Source organism: Elephantulus edwardii, unplaced genomic scaffold, assembly GCF_000299155.1.
Source record: "Elephantulus edwardii isolate Elephantulus edwardi_28Jun2011 unplaced genomic scaffold, EleEdw1.0 scaffold00261, whole genome shotgun sequence".
NCBI lineage: Eukaryota > Metazoa > Chordata > Mammalia > Macroscelidea > Macroscelididae > Elephantulus > Elephantulus edwardii.
Window position 1 is genome coordinate 2193302 of NW_006400011.1, and position 24200 is coordinate 2217501.

Below are 24200 nucleotides of genomic sequence, written 5' to 3' on the forward strand. Positions count from 1 at the left end.
GATGAAGCAAACGGGAAAGATTTGATATGAAAAACAATGTGTGTAAACTTTGTAAATAAACCAGTATAAAAGTTAAAAAAAAAAAAAAATCAGAGCGAGCTCTGGTGGCCTAGTGTCAAGAAGCTGCTCTGCAATCCCAGAGACTCTTGGTTTGTTTCTAAATTTTGTTCGTTTTTTAAATTTTATTTTATTATTTTTTTGTGTGTACCGTCAAATCAGATCCGACTGGTACAGGAGGAGATTGTCTCCTTCTCCAGCAGAGCATCTGGTGGATTTGAATCGGAGACTCTTAGTTTGAATCCACTAGATGCTTTGCTGGAAAAGGAGGGACAATCTCCTCCTGGACCAGTCAGATTCTATTTGATGGTAAACACACAAAAAAATAATAAAATAAATTTTTTTAAAAAATAGTATATCAGGAATTGAATAGGTCTCTATATAGGATATACCTTATAAATTCACCACAGCAACACTAGGCGATAGCTCGAGATCATCCAGTCAATTCCGACTTACAGAGACCATATAGGTGGTATTATCATTTTTATAATCCTGTGCTTGGTGAAGTTAATTGAATTGTCCAAAGTCACACAGGACCAAGTCATGGTGTCTGGCTTCAATCTAAAACTCATCTGGCTATAAGATTTACACCCTAGAAAGTCATTCCACTAACCTCTGAAATTCATGATCTGCTCTAAATGAGATCACAGTGTTAGCTATTTTCCTTGTAGATTCGATCAGACTGTGAAGTGAACCAGAAGATTACGTATCGCATCTCTGGCGTGGGGATTGACCGACCACCTTATGGAGTATTCACCATTAATCCTCGTACTGGTGAAATCAATATCACTTCAGTGGTGGACAGGGAGATAACTCCAATTTTTCTGGTAAGTCAGACTAGTTAAGTTTTCATTTATTCAAACTAGTATTTCTTCCTTTTTAAAAATAATGCAACATATCAGGCAATTGCTTATTTTTAATAAAACATGAAAAACTAAAGTTCAATAAAGAACTTGAAGAAATTAAAATATAACAGGTTATAATTTTTATGCCTAAAAATTTCTAATTTGTTGCATGTACCTGTCACCAAATGCCTTGCTGGTTTTCAAATTACTAAACTATTGTGCAGTTCACAGGAAAACTGTTTTTCTGAACATCACCTATATTTTCAAACATATTATTTCATTTTCTTTTGTTGAGAAAGATGGATTGGTTTTGGGTTTTTTCCCAAATTCCCACAGATCTATTGCCGGGCTCTGAATTCCCGGGGTGAAGATTTAGAAAGACCTCTTGAGCTTCGAGTCAAAGTTATGGACGTAAACGATAATCCACCAGTATTTACACAAAATGTGTACACAGCCAGCATTGAAGAAAACAGTGATGCCAGTAAGTAGAATGGCACTCCTTTTCTGTCTATTCACTTTCTCTCTGGGTCAAAAACAGTAGAAGAGTAAAATAAAAGTAATGTAAAGAGGTTTTACATTAAATATATAGTTTTGGGGGGGAAATCCATAAAGTGTAACACAATAGAGGAGGTTTTTAGAAAGCATTTGGTCTGAAATAGCAAATAATCCTTGCTTATGGAGAAATCTAACACAAGTGACTCAGTGTGTATTTACCACCTTCTTCATAGATGGTCACTGGGCTCATGACCAATTTAGTCAAATTAGTAAACTGAGGTAGAAATCATGAACATCAAACTTCTTGATTCAGTCATGCTGAATAGAAGACCCACAGTCAACTTTATTCATCAGATTAATCTTACCATCTACACAACAAGTCAAGTTCTCATACTTGGGGGTTTTCTTTCTTTCCTTTCACCTTACTCCAACTCTCATACCCTTCTCTCTCAATCTCTTTATAGAAGTTCTCCTAAAGTCTTCTCCTTTACATTCTATGCATCCTGGTGGGGTTTTTTCTTATATTCTTCATGCTCTTTCCCCTCTTTACCTTCTTCCCCTTTCTTCTTTCATTCTTCTCACAATGTTAGATAAAAAGCATTTTTTGTGATTTTATTTGTAAAAATATTTATAAACAAATCTCCTAAATAGTTTATTTAGGAAAATAGCAGGGAAATTGTGAGAAGAATGATAAGAAAACAAGGGAGATATATTTATGGAGAGTCGAAGAAAACACAAGGTACAGATATCTGGTGGGGAAAGGAAAGGAAATTCCAAAGTTGAGAAGAGAAGTGACATCAAAACACAGACTTAGAGAGGAATTTTCAGAAGAAATTGAACCTCAGATGCCCTAAAATAGATGACATTGAAAATTAAGAAGCACAAGTGTTGTTTAATGTGGGGGAACGAGGACATAGAATATAAAGCCAAGAGAGGCAAAGCAGATAAAGAGACACCAAAGTCTATCCTTGTTTCTTCGAACACATCAGGACAACTTTGATGATGGAAGAGAAGGTGAAACTCACAACTGAGTGGCTATTTGTTTTTAGCAACCTTGTTAATGCTTCCTCCTTTGAGGAAAGTTTCTGAAAAATAACTTGAGTCACAGTTGATCTGACTGAGGAGAATTTCCGCTTCTCCCTGCTAGGATTTTTCATTTTGAAGTCATCTGCAAAGCAAAAGAACATAAGAGACCCCTCTATCCTTGGAAACAGGTCCTATGAGTTGATGTCCTTCAGTATTTATCTAGGTTACCTGCTTTATAAGTTCGTGATTATTGGATATAATGGTATTTTCAAGCACTTTCTGGGTGAATGGCAATAAAAAGTAGATGTCAAATACGTAGATGCAACACTAAATATAATTATACTATATCACCCGTGGTTATTGTTATTGTTGTTATGTGTCATTTATTCGCCTGTGACTAATAGTGACCCTATGTACAACAGTCCTAAACCCTGTTATATCCTTTACCAATCTTATTGTCTCTGACACACCTACCCCTATTATCCCAGTCACTGAATAAATCCATCTCATTGAGGGTCTTCCTCTCTTGTGTTGTCCCTCCACCCTCCCAAGCATGATATTCCTCTCCAAGGACTGGTCTCTCTTTGCAACATGTCCAAATTAGGTCAGACAAAGCTTCAGAAGAAAAAAAGGCTTGCCTCTGAAGAGCAGCCTGGTCTTACCCTCTCTAGGACAAACCTGTTTGTTCTCCTAGCAGTCCATGGTTTATTCAATACTCTTCTCCAGCACTACATCTCAAATTCATCAATTCTCCTAACATCCCTAGTAATTGTCCAGTTCTCTGATGCATAGCAAGTAACTGCAATGACTATGGCCTGGATCAAGTGCACCTTAGTCTCCAGACTGACATCTTTGGACTTTCCTAATGCAACTCATCTTTTCATTTTCGGGCTGCTGGTACCAAGATGGTCAAGAAATCAAAAGACATGTTGTACTGAGGAAATCTGTTTTCAAGGACCTCTTTAAAGTGCTAAAGAGCAATGATATCAATTGGAAGTCTAAGGTGCACTTGATCCAAGGCTGGTATTTTAATTTACTTTCTGTTCATCTGAAAGTTGAACAATAAATTAATAAAACAGGAAAAGAACCAATGCTTTTAAGTTATGATTTTGGCAAAGAGTATTAAATATACCACGAACTTTCAAAAGTACAAATCATCTGTCTTGAAGGAAATGCAACCAGAGTGCTTAGAGACAAGGATGGTGAAACTTTGTCTTGCATATTTTGATCATGCTGCCAGGTGGTATCAGCACTTGGGCAGAGACAAAATGCTGAGAACGGTAGAGGGTCAGAGAAAGAAAGGAAGACCCTCAATAAAATGGATTGATGCTATGACCTCCACAATAGGCTTGAGCATGACAGAGATGGTGGAGGTGATGCAGGACAGGACTGAGTCTAGATCTTTGTTCATCGGGTCTCTGTGAGTCATAGTCAACTCAATGGCATCTAACAACAACATGGTTTTTTTATGCAATTTTTTTTTTTAATTTTTGAGACAAGACAGGAGTAAGAACAAAATGATAAAACTGGTTTCTTCAGCATTATATTGGCACAGAAAGTCTACTGAACTTCTTTTTCACATATTCAAAATCACTGTATTTTGTTAGTAATGGACCACGTGAATGCGAGGCTATGTCTAGAATATCTCTTAGGAGTGGAAAGCTTAAATGATTAACAAATTCCAGTACATAAATGTTTGCAATGCAGCATTTTTTTAAAAAGCAAACAGCAATTATTTTTTTCCAAGCACTTATATTGCTGAAAGTCATGTAAATGTGTTTTGGTGAGAAATTAGAACAGAGAGCATTTGGGAGAAGGCTAGCCATTCTACCTACCACCTACCAGCCAGATGATTTGCTGAATTAATTCTAACAGAGTCCTTAACACTCTCCAACTCCGTCTTCATTTCTAGACACACTGGTTATAAAGTTAAGTGCCACAGATGCAGATGAAGACAATCATCTGAATTCTAAAATCGCTTACAAGATCGTATCTCAGGAGCCTGCAGGTGCACCTATGTTTATTCTGAACAGGTACACTGGGGAGATTCGCACCATGTCCAGCTTTCTTGACAGAGAGGTAAAGCCTACTAGTATTTTTAAATGAAAACCTAAAACTTCATTCATATAGATTTCATTTGATGTGTATGCAAAATGAAAAGCATCAGAATATGTTATATTTCACTCAAGTTTTACAATTCTTTTGCATCCTAATTAAGGAACACAGTATGTACACCCTCCTTGTGAGTGGATCAGATCGGGATGGAGCTGCAGATGGACTGTCTTCCAACTGTGACTGTAGAATCAAGGTTTTAGATGTCAACGATAATTTCCCCAAATTAACGAAAACTTCAGTAAGTTCCTTCTTACGGAGTCTGGTTGTTTTTGTTTTTTGGTTTTTTTTTTAAAGTGGTAACAGTCAATTTGCTTTCTTGCTGGTTATTAAATCTAATTTGGTCATATGTATGGAAGCACTGGGGCTTGCTATATAAATCTTGGCATTCCTTATTTACATACTTTAGCAGTGTTTGATTTTGAGTCACAAGGCTGTACAAATTTTCTCTCCGAACTGCAACTCCAGGCTTTACTCAAAGATTTGAGTGGAGTCAAATGTTCTTTAGAACAAAGATTTGAGCAAAGCCTGAAATGGAAATTCGTTGATATAAACTTTAGGAATACAGTCACAATAACTGATGTATCTTTACAGAGCAGATTATTTGGTAAATGAACTCCAATAGCATTCTCAACTTTGATATTATCTTTAGGCATAAAGAAGTATAAAGTTTCAAAACAACATGCCAAATAAGTTCTATCATATGTGTTAGTGGAGGGAAAAGTTTTCTTGGCCTATAGTCATGACTATTTTTTTACATGTTGCATTTTATTTTCTCACATTGTAACTAATATTATTTTCCAGCTATACAATTGTAGTTAGGAAGGACTGGGCCTCTCTGGCCAATAAATCCTAGTAAATCCCCCACATGGCTCTTTATTAGAAAAGAAATGCAGTTTTATGCTAAAAAGGGGAGAAAATTAAAACTAAGATGAAAAACAAAAATGTCAGTTTTTACTTAGATTTCCCATCCAACATATAAAAACTAACTTTGTTATCTTGGGAGAATTTTTTATACTTCTTATTGAATGTGTGACATTTAATAACCATGCAAAAAGCACTGCCATGTGCTGAGTTTTGTTTTGAGTTGTTTGTTTTTTGGGGTTTTTTTTATGCTATAAATAATACCTGTACATTAGTAATATTTCTCCTCTTTTGAACGTCAATTATTATAAAGTCATCTGTGTCATTTTAGTACTCAGCAAGTATTGAAGAAAACTGTTTAAATTCAGAACTGATACGGTTACAAGCAATTGATTTGGATGAAGAAGGCACTGACAATTGGTTGGCAAAATATTTCATTCTCTCTGGAAATGAAGGAAATTGGTTCGATATCCAAACAGACCCTAAAACTAATGAAGGCATTCTGAAAGTTGTCAAGGTACAGTATGGGATCTGAGAAGGTTCTTCCAGACAAGTTTTTAAATGTCTCTTAGAGGCAGAATTGGGCTACTGTCCAAAGATGACGCCTCTCTGCTGCTCTAATTCACCAGCAACTCCACAAAAGAAAGATGGGAAATCTCCTCTGGTACAATTTACAGACTCAGAAAACCCTGTGGAGGGTCAACTATGAGTTGATTCCAAACAGAAGGCAATAAATGAGTTTGAGATACCCGTGAAAAGGAGGCATAATTCATAATTTAATTTCTTCATAAAAATGTAAAAGAAAAAGATTTCTAAGTCTAGCAATGCAATATCTATGACTTATATAATGTGTCCTCTATGATAATACCTTTTATTACGTATACCTTATTGAAAAATATTACTGGAATATTTGCATGAAAAAAGTCAGTGGTTTTGTAGACAACGTACAACTTTTTTCCTGAATAACAATTTCCTAAATGTCTTGAGACAACACAGGGGGGGAAAAATCCTGTGTTTAACACCAAAATGCTATGGAAATTATAACTAAACTGAAATTTAAAGTCAGTGTAATATATGTTAGCAGATAGCCAAAATAACTCACTATGTTAGAGAATATATTCTCTTTTTTATTTTATTTTATATTTTATTTTATTATCTTTTGTGTGTGTACCGTCAAATCAGATCTGACTGGTCTGGTACAGGAGGAGATTGCCCCTCCTTCTCCAGCAGAGCATCTGGTGGATTCAAACAGTGTACCTTTGGGCTTGCAGTGCAGCTTCTTGCCACTAGGCCACCAGAGCTCCCTGAGAATATATTCTTAATTTCTTTAGTATTTCAACAGCTAATGTTGACCACTCAAGCATTCCAAATTCATTTAGAATGATGTCTCTAACATTTCGCTGCATACTCTCCATTTTTATTCGAGTCACACTTAACCTTGGGGGAAATGGTCCCTCAATAACCCACAGGTGGCACGTTTCTGGGGATTTAAAGTTACCTTTTTGGGAGAAATATGGACAATCTCCTCCCATATGATTTATAGCCTCTGAAAACCCTGGAGCTTCCAACTCGACAATGAGACTGAGTTATACAACACTTTACTTAGTTTAAGGACATTAATCAACAATTCACAAGTCAGCACAGTTTACTGAAAACTGCTATTATTACACGAAGATAAACAAGACATGGTCCTTATTCTCAAGGAGCTCATAGTCAAACAAGACAGTCTTCAAGAAAAACAAAAATTCTCTGTACCTGTGAATACAGACTTCAATTAGCAATCATTGATTAATAGATGGATACATATATAACAAGTATATATTTTGTTAATATAATACAGATAATATAATAAATAGAGCATTAAAGATCACTAAACACCCTCCCACTACTGTGCTCTGAGCTTTAAACATAGGTCATTTCATTCTTCTAACAATGAGAAGAAATTAGTGTGAAAATGAAACTGAGAATTAAAACGGAAAATTAATGTGTCTGTTGTTGTTGTTGTTGTTGTTGTTGTTGTTGTTAGGGGCCATTGAGTCGGATATGACTAACAGCGACCCTGTGAATAACAGACCTGAACCCTGTCCTATCCTGTGCCATCCTTATCATCTAAGTTCACACAAATGACAAATGTCAACACAAGATGTAACCCCAAATCTAACCACAGAATCAAATGTAACTGCCACCTCCAGTACATCACTATGTAATTGAGGACTAGCAGAACGAGTTTGAGGGTGGAACCAGCACCCGAAGATTTTCTTCTGAATCTGTTCACCTCTGTAAACTACTTCCCCATCTGTGTGCTTGAATGGTCTCCTCCAGACACTCTGGAGCCAGGAAAGACCCCTTCCTGAAAAACAGTGCATATACACCCTAGCAGATATTTGACCATTTGCTATCTGCCAGTATGTACTCCTTGTGGATGGAAACCAAACTCTCTTTCCCTCTCGTACTGCTTAAATGACCTAGCATCCCCTTTCGTGGCCTAGGGGGCAAGCAGCTGTGCTGTAATCCCTAAAGGCACACAGTTCGAGGCCACCAGTTGTCCCTTGCGATTAACTGCCTCTGAAAACCTGCTGGAGGGTCAGCGAGGGGTCAGCTCCAACTCAACAGTACACAACAACAATAGTGTCCCCTTAGAACTAGTAGTGTCGTGTTATGCAAAAAACTGATAATGAGGCACTAACAACTTAGCTTCTATACTAAAATTCATTGAAGCAAAAGCCCATCCAGAAGCCAAATCCCCTTTGGACAGAATCCTCTTCATTCCCAGGCCTTTCCTGAACCTCACGACAGAAGCCAACACACAGCTGAGTTGCCAGCCTCTCTACTCTAACCTTGTGCAGAGGCACTGTAGTCAATGGCAGTTTCTGTTGGTCTTTGCATGTCCATGGCCTTGGCATAATCAGAAAATCTTTGAAAACAGATTCCACTTGTCTAGACAGAAGGAACAAAAGTTAGTTCCTTCCCTCCCTTCTCTTCAGTTTTCTCCCTGCTGGTGGGAAGATGCCTGCAAGCTGACACATAACACGTTTTCTTTCCCTGAAGTCCATGAATTTCTGTAATTTATACACTTTTATGTGCATATATTTTCCTTGTGCTCTATTCAAAAGGAAGAGATTTATTATGGCACAATAATGTATATGCACAAGAAAATCTTAAGAGATTTCTCTAACTCATGCTCTCATATTTTCAACTTATCTTGAATAGACTTATAAAAATAATTTCTAAAAGAAGGCATCTCTTCTCGTTGAGATTCATTTCTGAACACATAATCCGAATTTAGCATTGTGCTAGGCAATATGTGGACATGGGTGGAGAACAAACAAAAGAAGTAGAAAATAAAACCAATCCTCAAGAATTTTAGCTAAGATTCTAGGCAGGCATTGTCTTTGTTGTTAAGTGCCATTGAGTCATAGACAACTCATAGTGACCCTATAAACAAAAGACCTGAACCCTTGTATAACTTTCATCATTTCTCCAAGTACAGAGGTAAGCCATTTCAGAAGTGGATGTCACTCCTGCTTTCAAGCTTGTTTTAATCGGGGAGCTCCACCAAACACTGTCCATCATGGGTAACCATTATCGCATTTGGCACATCAGTGCAACAGTGTTTAGCATCACAGCAACCACGAATTAACCTCTTTACAGCAAATGGATAGACCAGTGCTATACCACTTAGGAGAATGTCTGACAGAAAAACAATTTAAACCAGGCCTGAGGGCCACAGATTAAAACTACCCACCTTGGGCTTGGTAGCATAACTTCCTGCCCACTAGGCCAACACAGCACTCTCCCCAGGCATACATTTGTTGTTATTATCTGACTTTTGAGTTAGAACCATTTCATAGCTGATCCTCCAGTCGGTCTTCAGAGACTATAAACTACAAAGGAGGAAACTGTCCATCATTCAACCATGGAGCAGCTGGTAGATTAAAGCCACATGCTTTTGGGTAGCAGTGCAGTGCAACGTTTTACCACTTGTCCACTAAAGCACCAGCCTCTAACAAGAAACCAAGCAAATTCTTACAAATTTTTCCTTTCTGGTCAGAGCTTCTGAAGAATTTGTCACTAACAGCAAAGAAAACATCCATAATGTTTCAGAATTTCTCTGGGGAGCAGAGGTTTAATTTAGTCTTGCTAAGGCCACTTCTGTTGTTGCTACACATATTGTGAGGGATATTATCCTTAATTTCCAGGGTGCTTCTAAACAGACATCGCCCAGGACTCAGCTTTACGCAACTGTTGTGGTTTATTTTTTTCACGTGTGTCTTTTCATGTCACCACATCAGTCACTCTGGATTCAAAGATTCTACTCATCTTTTATTCAGGAAATCCATTTCAAAGGTGACTTGTACCTGGGAGTGGTGTTTACTTATTTGAATATGTCCTATGAAGGAGTCTTCTTGTCCACCAGACACAAAGCAATTAAAATTATAGTTAGGGCTGACTGTAATAATCATAAATTCTCCTTTAGAAGTTGTTTGCATCATTTTAAAAATAATTATAGGTCCATTTACAAAATACATATTAGCCCCTTTATTCTGCTGTTTATACTTTTACGAGATTCTTAGATGCAAATTCTATAAGGAAAATCTAGATCTTTCTTATTTATTCTATAAATCTTTTTAAAAACTTGATTCTATTTTTTTATTTTTTCTTTATTGGTTTGCTTACAAAGTTTATATACATTGTTTCACACTATCCTTCATTCACACCATGTTTCATACAATCATTCCTATTCATTATGTTTTATAAAATTAATCACCATTCAACTATGCCCAGCATTACCCTGTCTTTCAAGATCTCCACTGGGTCTTTTCCATTTCCTGTTTCACCATCCCCACCACCAAATTGTATGACCCGATGATTTCCCCTGTCCCTCTTCACCCGTCTGCTCCCCCCGCTTCCCCCTTGAAACCTCATAAACATTTTACTAGTTACCTTTCTATTTCTACAATATCAGTCGTACTCAGCATTTGTCCTTAGGAGATTGAGTTAGTTCACTCAGCGTAATGCTCTCCAGTTCCTCCCAAATTATTAAAGAAAAAAGAAGCACCAAAAACCTCATTCTACCTTTTCTGGCTGTTGTTTTTATTCATAAACACAGCAAATGGAAAGAAATAGTATTTCAGAGTTTTATATAGCAATTTAAAACTCTAGACGTTGAATGCAATTTAAAGTCACAGACTTAAATCGCCCCAGTCATAACAAAAAATAAAGAGAATAACATATCTAAAATACGTAAGTCAGTAGTAAATGAGGATGGGTATATTAATTGCTTATCATGGCTTCTGACTATCAAGAAGAGGACTATTGGTTGTTTTAGAGGGGTTTTGATTATTCTTTTTATTTTCTATTGTTTCAGACACTGGATTATGAACAAATGCCGAATATTCATCTTAGTATTGGAGTTAAAAATGAAGCTGAATTTCACCACTCTGTCGCATCTCAGTTCAGAATGCACTCTACTCCTGTGAGGATTCAGGTTGTTAATGTGAGAGAGGGGCCTGCATTTCAGCCGAACTCTATGACTTTCAGTGTGAGAGAAGGCACAAGAGGCGATTCCTTACTAAATCACGCACTTGGCACGTATACAGCCATAGATCTGGACACAGGAAATCCTGCGACAAATGTCAGGTACGACGGGTACTTTCACCATGTTCATGTGACAGAGTCCTACACAATGTTATTCAAGTAGGACTTACATGAGATTATTTGAGTTTTTCTTTTTCTTGTGGACTTATATTTTAGAAGGCCTTTATGGTATTAGCATTCCCTTAACCTTTTAATAGAATTTTAGAGGCTGTAACTATCCCAAAGGGATCAAATAAAGACCCAATTCACTGCCAGTAAGTTTGAATCTACTCCTAGCTGACCTTCCAGCAGATGTTCGGAAGTTGTAAATCACATAGGAAAAGAGTGTCCATCTTTCTCCCACTGAGTAGTTGGCAGATTTGAACATCCTGTCTTTGAGTTAGCACAACTCCGTAGCCAGAGCTCCCAACAATTGGATAGTAGGAGTAATTGTGTCCTGGGAGCAATTCTAAGATGAAAGGGTCCACCCATAGTTACCCTGTAAGTCTCTGATCTGCTGTGGCCATCTGTACCACCCTTGACTCAGACTGATAAAGTCAAGTTATAAACAGTAAGATATCATAAAAGATGAGTCACTAGTTCTTTTCCAAAAACAAGTGTAAGCTAGGACTTTGAGGCTAATTCCAACTCTCTGATTCATCTAAAAGGACAGAAGGAGAAAAACACAATAAATGAAGCTAAGACATGAGTGTCTCAGAGACAGAAGCATAAGCAATTTCAGAGTTAGAGATAGAGAGACGGGTATTCAGAATACCAACATTATATATAGTCTACAGGAATTAGATCTATATAAATAGTCAGGGAGGTGAGCTCTGGTGGCCTAGTGGCAGGAAACTGTACTGCAATCCCAGAGGTGTGCGGTTCAAATCCACCAGATGCTCTGCTGAAGAAGGAGGAACAATTGCCTCCTGTACCAGTCAGATCCAATTTGACGGTACACACATTAAAAAAAAAAAAATTTTAAAAACAAGTTTAAAAAAAATAGTCAAGGGAAAATCACAGTGAATTATACAGGTATTTTCTCTCTCTTTGCCTTCTGTCCACTTGTTCTTTCCTTCCCAACATCTTTGGCATAAGAAAAGTCTAATGACTTAAAAATCACTTTGATAGTAACAATTTCATTATTTGGGGCCAGTTAACAAACTGACAAGGGAACTCTGCTGACTCCATTGTAGGGAATTGAGCTGCCAACTCAAAGGTACATGGTTCAAATTCACCAGTTGCTCAATGGGAGAAAAATGTCATCTTTCATGTGATTTATAGCCTGTGGAGGATCAGCTATGAATCAGTTCAGACTTGAAGGCACATAAGAGCAACAACAACACTGAGAGATGTCACAGGATTATCAAACCACAAAGGAGGAAAGGGAGGGTATGTTAGATAAATGGTACTAAGACCCTGAAATGCTTCTAGGTCTTCTCTCAACAAGGTGAAGCTCTTCAAACACCATCTGAACAAAGAGTGCCATGCCTTTAAACGGGCCAACAAAAAAAAGGTTCAAAACTAATATGTCTTAAAATGCCAGAATGGAAAAACTAATCTACTCTATGAACTTTCAGATCATAATTAAAAATATTTCTAGAACAGACAAAGTAATCACAGCACATATGAAAAATGAATAAAAAATATTGCTTCAGAGCTATAATTTAATAAGCAGAACTTAAGTAAGCTCCTACATTTTAAAATTCATTTTCATTGAGATCTGAGTAAAGGTTTACAAAGCAAATAAATTTTACATTCAACAGTTCATGCATATTTTGTCCAATAACATTGGATTCAATATCCACAATGTGATCACACTTTGTACACTTCCTCCCTATAATTCTGATTCCCATTAACCCTTCTATGTCTCTGTGACCTCCATTTCTTGAATTCTATTGTGATTTCCATCCTTTTTCAGATATTGCCTTCCTTTTCAACCGTCTTAATATATGCTTAGTGTCTATTTACTAAATTTCACTTCTTACCTTTACCTTTGCCATCCCTTTAAACCATCCAAGAATGATTATATACACAAACTTTTCCTTTCCTTTTTTAACAGTGGTCTTATGGCATAGCACCCTCTAGATGTATCCCTGTCATGTAAAGTGCTTTGTAAATTGCTTTTTAATGCATAGCTATGAGAACCTAAACCATAGAGTTTTGCACTCCCAAGAGGTTGCATCTCTGGCAGTTCAAATCCATCAGTTGTTCTGTGGGAGAAAGATGAGCAGACTTTTCTCATTACAATCTGGAAACCCAATAGGGAGTTGTCAAGAGTCAGGAATGATTTGACAGCTGTGAAAGCAAGAGCGTCATTGTGTAAATGCACCATAGTTTCTTGAAACACTTGCGTTGTTTCCATCTCTTAGCTATTGCAAATAACACTGACATGAGCATGGATATGTATATATCATAGTTCTTATTTCTTTGGGATATATGCCTAGTAGTGGGATTGATGGATCAAATCATATTTCTATTCCAAATCTTCAAAGGATGCATTAATATGCTTTCCAGAGTGGAGGTACCATTTCAGATTCTCATAGCAGTGTTTGAGAGTTCCAGTCTCTCCAAATCCTTGCCAGTATTTGTTGCTTTCTGTCTTGCTGCACGTTGTGATGGTTGCTTGGGCAAAGTGATATTCATTGTTGTTTTCTGGTATCTCTCTGATAACTAACAGTCTGGAAGCAAACACATTTTTCTTAATAATTTTAGTAAAAGATAAAGGAGTAAGTATTATACATTTTTTAAGTCTTTCTGAACCTGTGCATTATATGGTCAAAGTTGTATATAAACATGCAAACTTATATTTAGAATCAATTTTATCATTACATACAGCATTAAAACTCTAGGAAAGTGATTTTTAAATTATCAACTTTTACAAAAGCATAATGAGAAACTTATTTCTTTAAACAGATATATCATAGGACGTGATTCAGGCAGCTGGCTAAAAGTTGATTCACGAACTGGTGAAATACAATTTTCTAGGGAATTTGATAAGAAATCAAAATATATTGTCAATGGAATATACACAGCAGAGATCCTGGCTATAGATGGTAAGAAAATGTATTTTATTATTTTAATAGACTGTAATCGTACTAAACTTATTTTTGTATTTATATTAAGCTGGCTAAAATGTTTACTAACGTTAGCAAGATTTATAGGGTATTCTAAAAATTTTGAATCAAGAATCAAGAACAGAATTCAATATCTATATAACCATCAATTATACGCAAGTCATGATTTATTTTATCTTGTTGTTTGTTATGTGCCGTTGAGTCGTTTGCAACTCATAGCGACCCTATGTACAACAGCCCTAAACCCTGCTCTATCCTGTGCCAATCTCATTGCCTCTACCCAGGATGATGTCTCCTTACAACACGTCCAAAGTATGTCAGGCGAAGCCCCAGAATCCTTGCCTCCAAGGAGCAGCCTGGTTTAACCATCTCTAGGATGAATCTGTTTGTTTTCTTGGCAGTCCATGGTACATTCAATACTCTTCTCCAGCACCACAGCTCAAAGGCGTCAATTCTCCTTCTATCCTCCCTAGTCATTGTCCAACTCTCTGATGCATAACAAGTGATTGCAAAAACCATGGCCTGTATCAGGCACACCCTAGTCTCCAGAGAGACACCGTTGCTCTTGAGTACTTTAGAGAGGTCCCTAACAGCAGACTTTCCCATCACAATACGTTTTTTTATTTCCTGGCTACTGGTGCCAAGAGTGTTGACCATGGAGCCGAGCAGACTGAAACTGTGAACAATCTCAATCTCTTCACCATCCATCCTGATGCTACCGATTGGTCCAGTGGTGAGAATTTTTGTCTTCTTGACATTGAGCCTCAGTCCATACTGAAGGCTGCAGTCCTTGACCCTCTGCAGTAAGTGCATGAGGTCCTCCTCAGTTTCAGAGAGCAGGATTGTGTTATCTGCATAACGCAGATTGTTGATAGATCTTCCACCAATCCTAACGCCACGCCTCTCCTCATAGAGCCCCGCCTCTCGGATAATCTGCTCTGCACACAGATTGAAAAGGTATGGAGACAGGACACATCCCTGACGTACACCCTTCCCAATTTTGAACCATGCAGTGTTGCCCTGCTCTGTTCTGACGACTGCCTCTTGGTCCAAGTATAGGTTTCGCATTAGCACGATTAAATGTTCTGGGATTCCCATTCTTCTCAGAGTCAGCCACAGTTTGTTATGATCCATGCAGTCAAATGCCTTTGCATAATCAATGAAACACAGATAGACATTCTTCTGGTATTCTCTGCTTTCAGCTAAGATCCACCTAACATCAGCTACAATATCCCTACTACCATGACCCCTTCTAAATCCAGCCTACCTTTTAAAAAACAGAATTATATGTGTCTTGCAATAAAATTACTGTGAAGCACAACATTTAAATTATATACAGTATAAATAAAATAGTTCTTATTTACAACCTCACCTCCTGGAAATGGCTAATCCACTTTGAGAGTACGTCAGAGATATTTTTTAAAAATAATGCCTACAAAGAATACACTAAGTTTACTCGGAGATAATGTGTAAAAAAAGACAATATGGTCATTTTAGAACAACTCTAATTCAGCTAATTGGGTGAATGTTGGCCCAAGAAAGAATAAGTTTATTCCTAATGTAAAATCCACTGTAAGGAAAGCTATTCAGCTTTCTACTTTGTGGGTAGAAGACAAGAATTTGTTTATTCATGAATAGTAAATGATTCTTTCAGCAATGTCTGGGACCCCAGTAAGTATAGACTGAAACAACAGAGAAAGTCAGGAACCAGGAAGGAAGGGGGCAAATATGTGCAAGTCTAACATGAAATAGAGAATACAATCTGTGGTAAATTTATATCTTAGCTTTCTGATAATGCAGATGAGCAGCTTAAAATTTTAAAGGAGAAAAAGAATGTCTAAGTAATTACTCCCTAATACATGTTGATCTTCATCCTCTAAGTGTAACTTTAATTAACTGCTTCAGTTACTATAATCACGTGACTCCAACGGCCATGATGTTCACTGCTACCTATAGGTGGTTGTTACTGCTGTTGCTGAGTACCGTCAAGTCAGAACCGACCCGTAGCTGACCCTCCAGTGGATGTTTAGAGGCCATAATTGCATGGGAGGAGACGGTCCATCAGTAAATAAATAATTTTTAACAGTATTGATTGATCACATCTTATATTTGTATATTGATCATATATGAATATCTTTAAAAGCTAGAATAAAAATTAGTCTTTTATAGTGAATAAAGACAGGAGGAAAAAGCATTTTCAAAATGTTCTGCCATGGTCTTTGCAATTTCTTGCTATGAGTCAGAGAGCTGGACAATTACTAGGGAGGATAGAAGGAAAATTTATTCCTTTGAGTTGTGGTGTTGGAGAAGAGCATTGAATGTATCATGGACTGCTAAGAAAACAAACAGGTTCATCCTGGAGAGGGTTAAATGAGGCTGCTTCTTGGAGGCAAGGATTCTGAAGCTTTGTCTGATATACTTTGGACATGTAAGAAGGGACCAGATCTTGGAGAGCGATGTCATGCTTGGGAGGGTGGAAGGATAGTGCAGGAGAGGAAGACCCTCGATGCAGTGGATTGATTCAGTGATTAGGGTAATAGGGGTAAATGTGTCTGAGGCAATAAGATTGGCACAGAATAGAGCAGGGTTCAGGGCTGTTGTACATAGGGTCGCTATGAGTCGGAGGGAACTCGACGGAACATAACAACAACTGTGTTAGGGCCCATGTTTATTAACCTGGGCATAATGTCTGTCTGACACAAAGCTAACTTAATGGTCAGTTAAGTTTGACCAAGGATCCTGGTCTCCTAGGGAAGAGGCAAAGCAATATATATAGTAAACCCACAGGAGAGCTTAAGTGGTAAGCAACATCTAAGGTTCTGGTTGCCACATCGCAAAGTCATAAAAAACCTACAGAGGATCAGAGAATACATATAAAACAACTGATAGATCTCTTCCTAAGGAGAGAATAAATGTAACAGATGCTTTAGAAAGCCAAATGCTGAATAGAGTATAAGGATAAACAATACAAAATATGTAGACTATGGACAGGATCTCAGTTTATTAGGATTCAGTTAATTTATTGTTCTTTAATTTTCAAAATGGCTTTATCAGTTAAGCATACAGACACAATATTTAGCAATGTATTGATTTTTAATTACATAACAAAGTATTATAGAGATGACAATATTCTAAATTAAAAAATTTTCAAATTAGGATTCCTTATAAGGTTCAAAAAATTTTCAGACTATGTTCAAGGAACATAAAAATTGTAGAAATGTGGACTATAAACCAGGGGCCCAGTTTTGGTCCTGTGACCATTTCAAATAAACTAAAAAGAGGGGAAATCTCCAACAAAGCCAAACCTGATAGATCTATGTTTAAGAAATGTATTTCAGGGAGAAATAGAATCTAGCAGAGAAAATTAAAACACACAATAAGAAAGGAAAAATTATCCATCATCAGTTACTGAGTTTCAGTGAACATCCTGCTAGTCTTGTGAGCATCTCGACTCATCTGAAAGTGCGTACAGGACCAAGTGGGAATAGAAAGAAGTACATCTGCTCTGGAGGCAAAACATTTGATTTTATATTTTAAGACATGAAAGAGTTAGCAGAGTAAAATGAGGATGATAGCCATTTTCTTTTAGAAAGTGTAACAGGAATGAAAGGAAGTCCTGAGGTAGTAAAATGCTTCTCTGTGGGCTAAAAAGCAGCAGATATGACTTAGGACAGCTATCAAAGGCAAGAAAGGTTAGGCAGTAAAACAGGTAGAGAAACTGTTCTCAGCAACTCAGACATCATTCGTAAGAATCTCATTAATTTGGTGGCTTCTAGGACATGAGAGGGAAATTTTCCACGATGACTATTTATCCCAACATACACATCACTTTCCTTTTCAGACGGCTCTAGGAAAACAGCCACTGGAACCATATGTATTGAGGTGCCTGATGTCAATGACTACTGTCCAGTCATCTTTACTGAAAGCAGAACCATCTGCGTTGCCTCTCCTTCAGTCCTTATCTCTGCAAGAGACATTCATGAACATTCTTATGGCTCTCCCTTCACCTTCTGTGTGGTTGACCAGCCACCAGGAACAGCTGACTTATGGGATATTAGATCCATAAACGGTAAGTAAACTACAAACTTGCTCATAATTTAAGCACAAAGGTGGGGGGAGGAAATCAGAACAAGTAGTAAGTTATTTTTGGAAGCAGGAGTTGCATCCATTTCCTGAACAACATGCCTCCGGAAACTCTATGAACTTTGATAAATGTTGATGGTTGTAGAGGGACTTCAGGCCTTTTGTTCATAGGGTCGCTATGGGTCATGGTCGACTCAAAGATAATCAACACCAATAACAGGTAAGTTACTTAAGAATCCTTTTTTCTATGCTTCTTTCCACATTTACATTAAATAAAACAAACAAAAATAATATTTCATATTTGTACTTGGAATTGGGAGCCTTGGCAGTGTGTTAGCTAAACTCAGATGCTAACCAAAAAATTAGCAGTTCAAATCCACCAGCCATTAACAGGCAAAAGGTGTGGACATCTGCTTCCTTAAAGATTGTTGTTGTTATTGTGTACTGTTGAGTCAGATCCTCATTGGTTTTTCAGAGACAATTAATTACATGGGAGGAGATTGCCTATCTCTCTCTTGCAGAGCAGCTAGTAGTTTTGGACCATGTACCTTTGGGAGTGCACAGAGCTCCCATAAAGAATCCTAATGCCACATTACTCCTCATACAGCCCAGCCTCCCAGATAATCTGTTCTGTGTATAGATTGAAAAGGTATGAAGACAGAATACATCTCTGGCATATACCCTTCCCGATATTAAACCCTGAGTGTCTCCTTGCTCTGTTGCTCTGTTCTGATGACTGCCTCTTGGCCCAAGTATAGGATTCACATAAGCACTGTTAGGTTAGTGGACCTAAAGAAGAAATCAGAGAGAACGAGAGAAAGCTTAATGTAGCTTTATTAAAGGGGCGGGGGGGAAGGGTGCTCCTGGGTGAGTTCCTCATCCTGGAGATGCAGAATGGGAAGTCACACTGTGAACTTACTGGGAAGGATTTTTATAAACAGAGTCTTTAGGGAGGGATATTCCACTCTGATTTATGAGCCACCTGCTAGCTTAGTCAGACAGGCAAGGCCATTTTATTATCTTCAACAGCAAGGCCATCAGCATTTGAGTTCTGAATTTTTCATTCATCTCTTTGGACCTCTTTGCCCAGACTAACAAGCACAATCAAGTGTTCTGGGATTCCCATTCTTCTGAGAGTAAGCCACTATTTGTTGTGATCCACAAACACCTTTGCATAGCCAGTGAAATACAAATAGACATTCCTCTGATACTCTCTGCTTTCAGCCAGGTTCCATCTAACATTAGCTATAATATCCCTAGTACCACGGCCTCTTCTAAATCCAGCCTGCACTTCAGCAGTCCTCTGTTGATGTGCTGTCCCAGTAACTTTTGGATAATCTTCATCAGAATCTTTCACGCATGTTATATTAATTATATTAGTTGATAATTTCTGCCCTCTGTTGCGTCACCTTTCTTTGGAATGGGAACAAATATAGATCTCTTCCTGTCAGTTGGCCAGGTGGTTGTCCTCCTGATTTCTTGGCACAACTTGGTGAGCACATAAAGGGCAACATCTATTTGTTGAAATATGTCAGTCGGTATGCCATCAACTCCTGGAGTCTTGTTTTTTGCCAATTCTTTCAGAGCATCTTGAACTTCCTTCATCGCCACAGGCTCTTGTTAATATATTATTTCATGAAATTCTTCTGTGTCAAACAATTCCTTCTGGCACAATGACTCTGTATACTCTTTCCATCTTCTTTTAATGCTTCTTGGATCACTTAATATTCTGCCAAAAGCATCCTTAAGTACAGCGACTCATGGCTTGAATTTGGTTTTCAATTTGTTCAGCTTAAGAAATGCTGAGCGGCCCTTTTGATTATCTGACTCCAACTCTTTGCACATTTCATTATAATACTTGGCTTTGTCTTCCTGAGCTGCCCTTTGAAATCTTCTGTTCATCTCCTTAATTTTTTTTTTCTTCCCTTGGCACTCCAGTGCAATATTCAGAGTCTCATCTGACATCAATCTTGGTCTTTTCTTCCTCCTCTGCCTTCTTAATGACCTTTTGCACTCTTCTTGATATCCTTCCACAGCTCATTTGGTCTTCACTCCTTGATGTTCAAGGCCTCAAACCTGTTCCTGAGATTGTTTTGAAGTTAATCTATGTGGCTCAATTTTCAGTCAACAATGAATATGTCTGTAGGATAAACAACACCACCGGGGAGGGGCTCAGGAGTGTGAGGAATATACTCTTTAGAACAATGAACCCATTCAAAGCCAAAGCCAAGCAGGTGCTGCCCGAGGACAAGTTTTAAAAGACAGAAACAAAAGGAAGAATGGAAGCAGGAAATTTAGGAAGAAGGTAGGATAAATAGTGTTAGATTGCAGGGATTACAATTAATGTCAAAAACAAAATGTCTATCAATTGTTAAATATAAACACAATTTACCTGTAAAATCATACCAAAAATGGGTATGGGTTGTTGAATGGAAAGCTGATGTGCTCTGAAAAATCTTCACCCAAGAAAACATTTTTTAAAAAGTCCTGAGTCTACGTAAACAGTATTTTATGTATGTGTTTATCAGTTCACATAAATCCAAATATCAAATTACTGTATAAGACTCTTGTAAAAATGTCTTATATGCTATATATCTTATATTTTTGTACTGGTACCTAAGCTAACACTGTATAAAATATACACAAAATATCATCTAAAAAAAAATAATACTGAGACTGACATCAGTGTAGGGAGAAGACTGAGAAAGATAGGATAAATAATGTATACTGCATTGAAGCAGATGAGGGAGAGAACAGTTTAAAAGGGATATGTGATTGGGTGTTGTTGTCGTGACAGGAGTCCAGAACGAAGACTGCATAGTGGAGCAGACTTGGGGTGGGGATTGTAAAACAATGAAAGAACTTTTTTTCTTACTTTTCAAGGAGAGGCGTGTGCTGGGGGGGGGAGGAGTTTGCAGGGAGAAAAGTACAACAATGAATGAATGTAAATCCAAGGTTTCTGTAAATTTTCATTAAAATTAATAATAAAATTTTTTTAAAAAATCAAAAGATAAAAAACAAACAACTCTGCATCCAACTTTGACAAGACCTTAGATTGATAATGCACTAAATAATGTAAAGAATAAAGATTTTAATACCTTATTTGTTTTTTAAAAAAGTCCTGAGAGATCTAATGGGACACTGGGAAGCAGACTTCTAAGCTAGTCTTGGGGGTTAGGGAATTTGCCTCCCAATAATGGTAATTTCTTTTCTGTTCCTTCCCTTCCTTTCAGCTACCTCAGCAATCCTGACTGCTGTACAGCCTTTATTTCCTGAACTCTACCAGATCCCCATCTTAGTGAAGGACAGCTATCACAGGGCATGCGAGTCTTCCCAGATTGTACAGTTGTATGCCTGTGACTGTGACAGCAACCACATGTGTTTGGACCCCAGTACAACCACCATCTACACTGGGGACGCCAGCTCCAATAGCGGCGACATTAATGGGTTTGTCACTGACAACGGAATTGGAGACTCCAATGTTGGTCTTGGCCCTGCAGGGATGGGCATGATTGCTCTCGGCTGTTTAATGCTGCTTCGTAAGTATATGATCAAATTCTCTCCTATAGTCTCACTGAGGTGGTTAGATTTAATGGGCCATTATTATTTTAATAACTTCTAGCCATTTTTAGGTGCTTGAACAAGAAATAATGAGGCTGATAAAGGGCTATATTCAATTAGGATAACTAAGCATCTGGTCTAGGAGGTAGTGAGGGTCAGAAAGAGGGAAAGCGCACGCGGAGCAGTAATCATAAGTTAGTAAAGAATAGAAAACATTCTATAATAAAGATTTCAGTAAAGAGCTCTGAGAACGGAGAATCAGAAACAATTCAACAGGGCAGGCTGGGAAATTCCTTATGAAAGAAGTACCTTCAGAATTGGGTCTTAAAAGATGAGAATACTTCCAAATTAAGTATGGAGAAACATAGGACAGACAAAGAAGTGGCATAAGCATAAAAAAAGAGAGAGAGAAGTGCAGAAGAAAGCCGCACACTAAGTGGAGAATACAAGAGTGACAGGAAAAGCAGACTAGGGCTCATAATTGACATATGCCAGCTGGTCTGATCTCCAGGCAGGGAGGAGTCAGTAGGGACGTGTGGACACAGGCAAGCTGCTCACTTTGGTGTAGTTGCAAGTTAGAGAAGAGTATAGACAAGAGAAACAATCTGTGGGTTTGTGATAGAAGTCTTGGGGAGGGTAAATTGCTAAGCAAGTCAATTAATAACCAAAGGTTGGTGATTCAAACTTTGCCTAGAGGTACCACCTGGGCAATCTCCTCCTCACGTAGTGCTGAAACCCTTAGCTGGGCAGTTCTTCTCAGTAATACATGAGATTGTCAATCCCAGTTCCTCAGTAACAGGTTCATTTTTACAGTTGGGTTTTTCTTATCAAAGGTAGGACCATCATCACAGAATTCATAAAGTATCTAAGGATCATTCATTTACAAAGAGGTATTTCTCACCATAAATACTTTTTTTAAAAAAAATAAGCAGGCCCTCAAAGGAGAGATACTTTAAAATATTTTTAGTTTCCCCTGTGATCATTAGATGTCATGGGGATTAAAAAATGGGTTCTGAAAGTAAAGATGAGTAGATACTTCAAATCACACTGTTAAGATATTTTAATATGGATGAGTACAGACTAAAGCATCAACTTTTGCAGTATTAAAAAATAACTGATGTTTTGTGGCAAGTTGTCTCTCAAAATAATCTGTGGGTTTTTAAAGCTGTTCAAGGATCATGAGTGATTTTCAAAGTAATATTGGAGATAGATAGATAGAAACAGAGATATATAGATATAGATAAGACAGAGACAGAGACAGAGATAGAGATAGCGATAGCGATAGAGATAGAGATATAGAGATATGTTGTTGTTGTTATGTGCCATCAAGTCGTTTGCGACTCATAGCGACCCTATGCACAACAGCCCTAAACCCTGCTCTATCCTGTGCCAACCACACTGCCTCCAACACACCCATCCCAATTACCCCAGTCACCGAATCAATCCATCTCATAGAGGGTCTTCCCTTCCTGCGCCGTCCCTCCACCCTCCCCAGCATGATGTCCCTCTCCAAGGACCCGTCCCTCCTGGCAACATGTCCAAAGTATGTCAGACAAAGCCCCAGAATCCTTGCCTCCAAGGAGTTGCCTGGTTTAAATCCTCTCCAGGCTGAATCTGTTTGTTTTCTTGGAGATATAGATAGATGATAGATAGATAGATAGATAGATAGATAGATATAAATTTTCTGTGTGTGGAGAGGTTTCTTCATTCCTCCAAGTCAATCGTTCTCAGCTCCGGCTGCACATTGAAATTAGTTGGCAGACTTAACTCTTTCTGTCCCTTTCTTGGGCAGTCATACTCTTTTTTCCCCCCCTAATTTTTTATTTTAATTGTGATTTTAACAAAAATTTACAGAAACTTAGATTTTCATTCAATCATTGTTGCACATTTCTTTCACTCCTTCTCTTCCCCCTCCCCAAGCTGACTCTTTTTTTAATACTAGTTTATTTAGCATAACTCTTTCTTACCCCTTCTCGTGGACAGTGGCACCTCTCCTGCTGCTCATGTGCTGCTGCAGACAAAGACAGCCGGAAGGACTGGGGACACGGTTCGCTCCTGTGCCGGAAGGGGGAGAAGGAGTGATGCAATCTTGGAGAATAGAAGGTGCACACCCTGAAGACAGGGTGAGTGACCTGCTGCTTTCTGGGGAAGCACAGTGTTTCAACAGCAGTCAAGCTGCCCTTGACAAACACACAAGGCACCAAATAAGCAGATGCCAATTTTTAAATGTAAAGCATAAAGTGTTTCTTTCCTTTCCTTTTATTTTTCTTTTGTTTTGTTTCCAGGATGTCTCAAATATATGTGCACCTATGACAGCCTCTAATACCCAGGATCGCATAGATTCTTCCGGTCAGTGTACACAAAACTTTTTCTTTTTAAATATTGTAAAGCTGTTCAACAAGCTCAACCTCATGTGAAGTTATTGATAGAAAAACAACCTATCCGTTTATGTCCTTGAGTAACAGTATAATTCCCAAGTATGCTGGAAGTAGGCGCTATTATT

The 24200-nt window shown here is 37.9% G+C and overlaps 1 protein-coding gene across 1 annotated transcript in view; it reads left to right on the forward strand.

Moving 5' to 3' along the window:
* The window catches only part of DSG4 (desmoglein 4), a 58684-nt gene that overhangs the window by 29462 nt on the left and 5022 nt on the right, over positions 1–24200 (forward strand). The window contains exons 4-14 of the mRNA XM_006899564.1: positions 729–884; positions 1239–1383; positions 4336–4502; positions 4642–4776; positions 5731–5916; positions 10768–11039; positions 13893–14032; positions 17895–18122; positions 21370–21675; positions 23681–23820; positions 23983–24046. Coding sequence (XP_006899626.1) covers positions 729–884; positions 1239–1383; positions 4336–4502; positions 4642–4776; positions 5731–5916; positions 10768–11039; positions 13893–14032; positions 17895–18122; positions 21370–21675; positions 23681–23820; positions 23983–24046 — 1939 coding nt within the window. The remainder of the gene's footprint in view (positions 1–728; positions 885–1238; positions 1384–4335; positions 4503–4641; positions 4777–5730; positions 5917–10767; positions 11040–13892; positions 14033–17894; positions 18123–21369; positions 21676–23680; positions 23821–23982; positions 24047–24200) is intronic.